The sequence below is a fragment of the Trichomycterus rosablanca genome, chromosome 15 (assembly GCF_030014385.1).
Source record: "Trichomycterus rosablanca isolate fTriRos1 chromosome 15, fTriRos1.hap1, whole genome shotgun sequence".
NCBI classification, from domain to species: domain Eukaryota; kingdom Metazoa; phylum Chordata; class Actinopteri; order Siluriformes; family Trichomycteridae; genus Trichomycterus; species Trichomycterus rosablanca.
The window spans coordinates 17,140,015-17,150,920 of record NC_086002.1 but is presented as its reverse complement, the minus strand read 5'-3'; the positions used below and the strand labels follow the sequence as shown (position 1 = coordinate 17,150,920).

Genomic DNA, 10,906 nt, shown 5'->3' with positions numbered 1-10,906 from the left:
AAATAAATATTTGTGCTGTAGTCAGATGAGTTTACACATGTCAGATGAGTTTACACAATGAGTTTACCATGCAAAGGAGGGGTGAAAGGGCTGCAACTGTGTGTGTACAACACACAGAGACACACAGAGTTAATCCATGCACATTGCAAAGGATTTTGTTTTTAAGGAGGTTAAAGCACATTTAATACAGGCAGACAACACTTAGTTGGCAGAGTAAACCCTATTAAGGTTTTTTACACCAAATGTCCTTCCTGATGCAACCCTTCCTATTTTATCCGGGCTTGAGAGTGGCACTTCCAAATGGCTAGGTTGTTCAGCCAATTCCTTCCTTTACGACATAGTCAGTTATGTCTGTGTAGACACCTAACCGGCTAATAGCACCGCTGAGATTATTTTAGTCACAACATTGTGTAGCACACAATCTAATGGCTCTTCCTTTTTAACGTGACAAGGTTCAGTATGTAATTGCACAGGCATTATAGATCTGATGTCAGCAGGTCAGGTGACACAACTTTTACAAACATAAATAAATAAGTGGTTGCCAATATTATGGTCTGTGATTCTTCTAACCTTAAACACTGTTTTGCTTATGTCCATTCTTTTCCAAATCTTCTGCAAAATGCTTTTTTTTTTTTTTTTTTTACAAATGCTTTTTTGACCTAGTGGGTACAAATTTCTACAAGCTGTAAATGTATTTGTGAAATGAATTTTACAAACACACATGGATAAACATCCCTCCGGCACATGGGCAGCAAGCCATATGCATCTTGTTATTTTAAACTGGTTGCTGCTTTGTGACACGTTTGTTCAGTTTGCAGCTGTAACCGTATAAATTTGTATGATCACTGCATTTTAATCTAAAAACTTTGCACACTAAACTGTGTTTCTTTATCTCTACATGTAGTCACCACGGCTGGGTTTGTCCAGCTCTGACCTGCAGTAACATATACAAGTTTGGACAACCCAGGTTACATTTCATAAACTTTAGATTTTACATGATCTAAATGAAATAAAATCGGCACATTTTAATGCACAATTACTGTTTATACAGACTTTTCTGTGGTGTAGTGTTATGATAACGTTTGATGGATGTTTCGTATTGAGTATGTTTTGTTTCCACAATCCATGGAAAAGCGTTCTCCCCTCACGTGATCATCATCTCTGGTGCGCTTGCACTGCATTAAAGTATGATTCTCCCAATGATTTGTAGATGAACCGTTTTTCTTTCTTTATCAAGCCAGTAAACAATTAAGACGTTCGGTTACTGTAGTAATAATCATATTAAATAATATTTTTCAGACCTTAAAAGGTCTTATAAATGAAGTTAAACAATAAAAATCGAACAAACCTATCAGCAGAAGTTGAGTGAAGTCAGCAGATAACTCTAGTAGTGGTAAGTTAGTAACATCTGATCTGCATTACAGTTAAAACTCAGGAGCTCACATTTAAACAGCAGCTTTGTGACGTCACAGTAAGGTGTTCTATAAAGCGGGGAGTAAGAGGGGTGAAGGATCAGTTGTGTTGAGACCCCCTGCAGCATTCACTGTGTTCTTTCTCTCTCTTAAAACAATATTTATTATATTAAATATGAAGGCGTTTATGTGGAATCTCTCTGCTGGACTGAGGGAGGTGAACTTGCGCCCCTACTGTTCGTGGCCGGAGCCGCTACTGTCACCGCAGGAGTTTATTATTTCTATAACAGGTTCACCGATCAGCAGCGGAGGAAAATGATGGAGGATGAAGCGATCCAGACTCATCCTGAAGGTAACCAAAGTATAAACAGTGTGTTCACTAAATACATATTATATAGCTTAATACAAAACGCTTTTATTACAGTGAACGTTAAAGTAATAAACCAGTTTTCTAATAATAAGTGTATTTAACTACACAAACAAAAAGCTTTATTTATTTATACATGCTACAGCTTTTTTTGTCATTAAATAAAAAACACCTATTAGACAAGCTTACTAATTCAGAGCCCTGACATTGTTAAGGACAAAATGCAGATGATTTATTTCTTATGTATAACTACATTTAGATGGAAAATACTCAGTATAACTTTAGATGATCTATTTGAATTAGACTCAGTACAGACTTACTCAGATGAACTACATCTGGATGAACTCCACACTGATGTACAGTACTTCAGATGGATGAACAGACCATGAATGTATTTCAGGTAAACATAATGAAACACTGAGCTTAACTAAAATGTTCCAGTCATTTTTACTTCTACTGTTGTATGAAATTGTGTCTTTTTTATTGTGATGCCTCAGGGTCTCTGGCTAGTTTTGGAAGATCAGATGAATCAACAATATTGTAGAGAAATGCAGCGTTCATACTTAACACTGAATGCACAGCAAAATCCGCAAACACAAAATAACTCTATGAGTTAATTTCAACACTAAGTGTCTATATGGGTCCACTCCCCAGGGTGTTATTTTAACACTTTTCAAAGTGTTGAAATTTTAACACTGTGATATAGTTTTTGACTCCCTGGAGAGTTAAAATGTAACACTGTTTAACACTACTCAGTGTTAAATTTTTTCAGCACCACAGTGCAGTGTTAAAAACTTACTCTTTTATGGTGTCAATTTTTACTCTACAGGAGTTACCTCCATGTTGACATTGATTTGCATACTGCAGCTTTAAGAGTGTGCAATTAATTCACTTTAGCTTGAAAAAGAGAATGACATACTACTGTTTGATTTAACATGTTTATCATTTATTTCTGAACATGTGCACCACTTTCAATAAAACATTTTAAATATTCAATGACATGTTTCCAACATATAACAATATGGCACTATGCAAGCTCTGTTACCATTCTCATTGGAGTACTGCTTATCAAAGGGTCTGAAATAAGTAAGCTGGTCTGTACAAATAACAGAAAATGCATCACCTCTCTCCACAGTATCAATTAAAGTGCTCATCAAAGTAGTGTGCCAACGCTACCAGCTAGTATGAAAGCATGCTCTTCATGTATTATTATACTACAGATTTTTTTGAACTCTGGAAGATCATATGATCCAGTGCAAACAAACAAACCAACCTCATATTCAGTACCGTAATTTCTGACCCAGTTAGTAGTTGAAACATCAGAAAATGCCTCCAATTGTAATGTCTGTCCAAGTACTGTACTTTTCCACCCTCCAAGCTAGATAATGTTTGTGTTCTTGTAGGACCAAACTCAAATCTCTTGAAATAATAGTTCTCATAGTGACATGCCAATTGACGCTGATGCTGCTTTACTAAAGATTTTATGAGATTTTTGAAATTTTTTACAGACCTTTTAAAAACACGGTGTTTAGCCTCAAATCTCATACACCAAATATGTATAAGAGGGCCAATTTTTTTAATACAGCGTGGATAGTGTATCATCAGGTGGTGTTTTGGAATCAAACTCCTATCAGGATACAGTAATTTGAACATATTATGGTGATCACAAATCAAATGTTTCAGGTAACATATCATTCCATCAGTTACAATTGGGGAGAACACTATGTTGACTATCTGTATCAAAAGGAGAAATAGTTTCCAGTGACTGTTACCCCTTTCAATGACATCACCAAATATAAGGGGAGTGTTGCACAGAACACACCATGACTGGACAGCATTCAACCCCAGGTGTTTGCTATTGTCATCCAATTGTAATCCACTTGGTTTGTTTTTGCGTTCTGTTTAACCATAATTAAAGCTCTGTATTCTGTCAGACAAAGTGTTCACAGAAACATAGCCCTGTTTAATGAGGTAAAGAAAAAGCAGCTTAAGTTCATACTGTACGACACCCTCTAACAAATCATGCATGATGTCAACAGCATAGTTGTCAGAGCTATGGAAATACTGTAAAGCATTGAACACACAATTCTTTTTAACACCAAATACTGAAAGTTGAGCAGGATTTTCATTTAGTACCTTACAATGTTCAGTGTGAAATTATTTTGAATGGAAAATTACACCAGGATGATCCTCAGTAAATACAGACTGTATGTCTTTCTTATTAGTCAAACAAAACCTACAGAAATGTGTTCCACTGAAGGATTCCACAAAACCCAACAAGCCATTTAAAGCAAGGTTATCTCCTGTAATTTGAATTACTGAGCCAAACAATGGTTTTTCAAAAAAAGTTGTATTCCTTTTGTTTCCAAAATTTTTAGATCATCAATGAGAGGCTTCAATATTTCATCAAAACCATATGTCTTCAGAACGTTAGTGTAAAAAAGAGTTTCAAGATGTATATTCATTAGCACAGAGTTACATTTAGGTGGAAGATTTTTCAAAGTAAAATAGACACCACCAATTTTGTGAACCCCCTTCTTGGAACCTAAAGGGTTGGCTGTTTCAAAATCATCATAATAGAGCAAAAGCTGTAGAGCATGTCTCTCTTGTGAGAATAGGGAATGATTTTGGAAATATGAACCATTATTAATGTCTTTGTAAATGCCCTTTTCACTCAATTTGTCCTGCAAGAAGCTTTCTCTTATTTCCCTGTTTTTGAAAATGGATTTGAGTGTACCAAGAATGGGCACATACATATATTTGTCTGTTACAGGGAACTGGCTGTATATACCTGTAGTTCTATCTCTTCGTACATCCATTCTCACCCCAAGGACATGTTCTTCAGGTTCAACTATTTCCCACCTTTCATCAAAATGTTTCTGTCGTTTTGCCTCTGTGTTTAATGCTGAAAAAGGATTGTCTAGTTGATCAAAACAGTGCTCTATTTTTTTACAAACACCTGAATCCTTTTCTTCAGGAGAAAAGGTTTTGAGAACTGCCTCTCGTGCTTGGTTGTGAACATCATTAACAACTTCTTCCATTGAGCTAACAATTGTTTGGACAGTACTTTCAGAGAGACCTGCTGCTTGCAAATGTGCAACAATTGAACCACACATACGTAGATGACAGGTGAGACATATCATCAGAACTCTGTGAAGGTACATGAAACACTTCCGAAGTGGCAACAGAAGTTGAACATTTTGGTTGATTACTTGAAAACTGCACCTCATCTTCACTTTGTGCAGTGACATCCTCGCTAGTATCAACATGGGGAACTGTGCCTATGTACATTGTTGAGGTGCTTTTGAAAGCCATTGTAAGTACAAAAAAATAAAGAACATCCTCGCTCTCCACATTTCAAACGTAAAATTTTGCCAGGATATAAGCCATGGTGAAATTTTAAATGCTGACAAAGGAGCGAACAACTATTGTGGTGCACTTTACAGACAAAACACGTGAACATTATTTTTCAAAAAACTATTAGTTCAGATTTTGTGCTGCAGCAGTCTTGCTCCAAGTTCCTTAACGTGGGGGCTCTCCTTGGCACTTCCAACATCAATATTATACACTGTGGTCTGCACAAATGTATAAACATTGCTTAGGGCTTCATCATAGGAAAGACTGAAGACGTAGTGAGCTTTAAATAGCTCATCAAAAGCAGCCACCGATGTCTGAGCCTTGCATGGGACAGCCTTCTGGTCGATGATGATGTAGAACTTTGAGATTTTGTTCTTTTGCTCACCAATGCAGAGGAGGAAGGGCTGTTTCGTTTCAGCTCTCTCAAGGAATGTAGTAAGACTGGCTCCTTCCTATAGGTTAGAAATATAGAACATGTTACAGGTCAGTGCAAGTAGAGCTTTTCATGCAGTGACATACAAATAATTGATAATCACTACTCTAAATGTTCTTTGAATCAATCCTTCATTAATTAATTTATTCAATCATTTTCTGTAATTGCTTCATCCTGTTCAGGGTTGTGGTGGGTCTGGAGCCTAACTGGAATCACTGGGCACAAAGCAGGAACGCACCCTGGACAGGGCACCAGCCCATCACAGGGCAACACACACTCACACCTTTTAATAGCCAATACACCAACCAACCAACATGTGTTTTTAGACTGTGGAGGAATCCAGAGCACCTGAAGGAAACCCACACAGACTCAGGGAGAACACACCACATTCCAAAGTGACCTGAGGCAGGGTTTGAATCCACTCCACCAGAACCCTTGAGCTGTGTGACAGTGACACCATCTGTAGCGCCACTGTGCCACCCTTACTTCAAATCAAAGGTTTCTAAATGACAAGACAAAATACAGCATTGAATATGTACAAAAATCAAACATTACATACCGGAAGGTACCGCACAAGATGGTTGGCTGCCTGGGCTGAACTGATCTTTGCTGTTTTTTTTCTGGCCTCTTGAGGTTGGGGGAAGTAGATGCAGAAGCAGGAGAATTGCTGACATATCACTGTCCCATCCTAGAGAACAAACAGTGTTTAACTGACAAATGCTTTTTAAAAATGTTCAGAAATATTTTGGGAATAAAAAGTTCCGCTCACCATAGATATCCTCAGGTTGGGGTTCAATTGCTGACAGCAGTTCCTCAACATACTGATTCGGGGTCAGGGTCCTGCAGTCACGGATGACTCTGGGCTTGAAAAAAGTAGGCCACTTTGCCAGAAACCTACTGGACATCTCATCTCCAAACATCATGGAGAAGTCCTGGTCAATCTTTGAAGGAGACACACAATTTCCATACATGATTAAATATACAGGTTGTCTAAACATGTTTCCAAAAGAAAGGAAAAAAAAGTGGAGACCTGTCTAATATTTAAGATGAATTTTCTTACCAATCCAGGAATGTCAAGGAAACGGGGAAAGTCATCCAGGACCGAAACTGATGCATTCTTATCATGAACCAGCTTCTGCCTATACTGGAAAGTTGCTCTCATTCTCTCTTTGACCAAGGACTCATCTGTTGAGTGACTCATTGTAGATAAAGCCTCCCTGCACTCTTCACCAAACAGCTGTTCAACACTTAGCAGAGCTTCTCGTTTGCTTTTTGGACTATCCTGATAAGAAGGCCTTGAATGACTCTGGGAGCCAACAGAAGAGTTGCGCTGAACTGTCTTAATCCTCCATGCTAGGTAGCCAGTGTTACCCACAGGATCGTAGTAGTGTTCCTGTTTTTTTTTGTTTTTTTCATTAAGAAACTTATAAATTTTAATTACTGAGACACAGCAGTTTGGGTCTTCAGCTAAGCAATAACATTAATTTACATATCCATTATCAGAGTATGGATCTTGGAGGTATGGAAACAGGGTCACAATTCCCAGTGCATAATTCGTCCGTGCACTTGATGGTGGAATCCTCCTTCAAAGAGAAAATAAATAAATAAATGACATTTTTAGTGTGTATCCTTAAATTTAATTGACTTATTATTCAAATTCACTTAAATGTCTTACCCATGTGTTTCGATCATATCAGCAACCAGGATGTTCACCATTTGTTTCCGTTTTGCATCTGTTAGAGTCTTAGTCTTGTCATACTCCATGAAGATTTCTTCACCCTTTGGTGCATCAAGTGCACTGCCTTGAGAACTGCTGCAACCATCTTCAAAAACATAATTCAATGCCATATTATGTCTTACCATAAAACTTAGAAAAATGTAATTTTGACTAAAACTTAAAACTAGATAATATTAAAATAAAAATGTTTAATAAATTGTACCTGTCTTGCTCGATCCCGATCCATAAATTTTGTTGCCCTCCTTCTCTTTGTTGATTCAAGGATGACTGTGGAGTCGGATGAACTGGATGACAGTGGGGATGAAAGAGGAGTGTGTGACACTACAGAAGAAGCTGATTCATGACTAACAATTTGGACTTTCAGATCTAGGAAACAAAAAAGTATTCATTTAGTAAAAGTACTAAAATTAAGTTTCCCACCTTGCACCCCGTGATTCCGGGTAGGCCCCAGACACACCACGACCCTGAACTGGATAAGCGATTACAGACAAATGATTGAATGAACAAACAAGTAAAATTAAGGAAATAAATAAAACACACCAACAAAAAGCATTCTTTAATGTGTTTAAAGTGTTAATATGTTTTCTCTATTTTATAAGCAAAATCATTCCAATGACTAAATAGGCTTACCTGTAACTGGTTGTCTAAATGAGATCTTGAAGTTCAGTACACCTGATTTCACAAGCTCCTCGAAAATATCTTCATCCACTTCTGTTTCTGATTCGTCAGTTAAGATGAGCTGACCCTCTCTCAGACATTCAGGTTGCAGACAAAATTTTATGGTTACTAGGACAAGAAAAATATGTTTCTAATAAGCATAGAAACAGTGATATAAATTGTATTACGTATATTCAAATCATCCACTTGATTACAAGTAATTAGCAATTTTTCTTGCAAAAAACTTTAAGGTTACCAGGATTTTTCACAAGTATGCTGGCTATAGATTTGCTTGCCTTTATTTATTTTCGCAAATAAAAAAATACTAACTGTCTTGAAGAAATCTGTTGTATTCCACGCTTTCATCGGACTGTGGAACTTTGACGTAGCATATCTAACTTTAGCTAGCATATCCTACAGGGAAGAAAGTTAAGATTGTGATAATTTACCAAAGAGTAATCACATCTTATCAGCAAAAACATTACCACACATTGTGAGATATGGCATAAAATTGGGTTCAAAATGTCTTAGAATCGTTCACATGGACACGTAAAAATAAATTACGTGTTGTAGATGGCAAAAATGTAAGTGTATTTACATGCCAAGACATGAATACACGTAAATTTTTGCCGTCTACACAAGAAATTACGTGTGTACATGTAATATTTGTGTGTCCATGCCAACTGTTCTAAAAGGTTTTGGCCTTAATTCTATGCCATATTTAATATTTTTTACCATCTTTGTGAACTATAAAAAATGTTTCGGCCCTAAATGACATGCCATATTTAATATTTTTCCCTCCGGCGAACTATTCTAAAATGTTTCGGCCCTAATGGTAGAACATTGTGAAACCGAACCGATAACTTCAACTCACTTACAAATGTTCGACCAAGTTTGCACCAATGCCTCGCCGTTACCCGACTCCACCACCCCACAACAATAATTAATTTTAAAAAACTTGTAACTAATACATATGCAAACCAATTCTACAGAAATATAAACGAATGCAGCACTTACCTATTAGATTTGTAGCCTGAACTGGTTAGTTAGATGGTTAATTAGCTGTCCAGTCAAAAAGAGCAAAATGGCGTTCTCCACCCTCCCTGTCGTCTAACATAACGATGTGCTGTGGGTGGGGTTAATCACTTAACACTCTGGGAGTTAATTCAAAATCCTAGAGTTTAATAATATTTGTATTAACACTCTCAGAGTTAATTTGAAGGAGAGCATGTTTAACACTATTTTGACACTGCAGTAGTTTAATGCAAGTGAAACCAAACAGATGAGACTCAATCCAGAGATGGATTAACTCGGGCAGTAGTCAGATTGACTCTCTACTCTCAAATATTTCATCAACACCATATATTTAACTCTGCTGATTTTGCTGTGGCATTTAACACACACCAAAATCTATAAGCTCTATCTTTACCACCACAGAAATCAGCGGGGAGTGCGAACGCAGTCCCCCACTTACAGAACTTATGCAGTCGAGATTCCCCCATATGGGGAATTCACAGCGGTCAGCACAACCAGAGTGCAATGGCTGAGCCTCGCCCTGGGTGCACCACCTTCTTGATCATGGTCTCGCCCCTGCCAGGTAAATATGAGGTCCAGAGGCACCGCCGAACAGAGACACCGAATCACACACCGTTCAAACTCACAGTGAGCTCCACTCGTCTACTCATCACACCAGCACAAACCTCACCGAACACAAACGCCGCTATTCTGCAACATCAAAACCACCATGCCGACATTCGCCTGAAAATTAAAAACATTAAAAAACAAACAGTTGGTTCAACCAAAACAGAAGAACGAATGATAATCTAATATTGATCTACAAAACAAAACAAACAAACAAAAAAATACTGTAAAAATGCACCTGACAAGTATGCCCTTTACAGGTAAAATAGAGGTTTCTTTTAGATTAGATTAGATTAGATAGATAGATAGATAGATAGATAGATAGATAGATAGATAGATAGATAGATAGATAGATAGATAGATAGATAGATAGAGATAGATAGATAGATAGATAGATAGATAGACAGACAGACAGACAGACAGACAGACAGACAGACAGACAGACAGATACTGTATTGATCCCGAAGGAAAGTAAATTTTACGTTTGTATCAACAAGAATTTTATGTAAACGCTACCTATCCAAAATTAGCTCTATATAGATCTATACAAACACATTTCTTACACAACACCGCAAAGCCTTCCAGTTAACGTGAGCCATTTAGAATGTGAAAATAAAATAGGCTAATTATAGTAAGAAGGTCCTTGTATTCGGCAGAAATACACAACATGTGCACCCTGGTCTTAGTTTACCGAGATCATTTTCACATCTGTCTGATTGCTGTTTGTTCCTTGCTTACTTGCAGAATCAACCCAGCTAACACAGAACGTTCCCGTAACGTTAGATTTTGGTTCCCCTATGGTTATTTTTAGGGAACCATCCCATAACGTTATGGGAACGTTCTATTTTCGTAAAAAAATAAGCGCTGTTCCCGGAACGTTCCGGGAACTATGAAACCTAACGTTCTCTCATGGTTTTATGAAAACTAACAGAGAACGTTATCTAAAAGTTGCCTTAAGGTTTTCTTTCTTATGTGTTTAAAGTAACGTTCCAGTAACGTTCCCGGAAGGTTTTCTTATGATCTTTAAAGTTTTTTAGTAGGAACTTACCAAAAAAGCAGCCTTTTGCTTGAGACGGTCCATGTAGATCAACCTTTACTTAGTACCAACTATAAAACTATGAAACCTAACGTTCTCTTATGGTTTTATGAGAACTAACAGAGAACGTTAGGTAAAGCTTGTATAAGGTTTTATTTCTTATGTGTATAAAGTATCGTTCCAGTAACGTTCCCGGAAGGTTTCTAAGTTAACCCAGCTAGCACAATCATCTGGCCCAGTTCCCACTTTTCTATCGGCACAGTCG

General features: G+C 37.4%; 1 protein-coding gene and 1 non-coding gene across 2 annotated transcripts; both read right to left on the bottom strand.

Annotated features, from left to right (window-relative positions):
- Window positions 1-5,264: 5,264 nt before the first annotated feature.
- On the bottom strand, window positions 5,265-9,466 carry LOC134329596 (uncharacterized). The gene is made up of 7 exons (XM_063010875.1): window positions 9,439-9,466; window positions 7,938-8,093; window positions 7,245-7,392; window positions 7,059-7,152; window positions 6,339-6,510; window positions 6,139-6,257; window positions 5,265-5,588 (listed from the first exon to the last, which is right to left on the bottom strand). Exons 1-7 carry the CDS (start codon window positions 9,464-9,466, stop codon window positions 5,265-5,267), a joined length of 1,041 nt encoding a protein of 346 aa, XP_062866945.1.
- On the bottom strand, window positions 9,408-9,569 carry LOC134329704 (U1 spliceosomal RNA). The gene has a single exon (XR_010014928.1). It is a non-coding gene; the product is annotated as a U1 spliceosomal RNA (small nuclear RNA).
- Window positions 9,570-10,906: the final 1,337 nt, after the last annotated feature.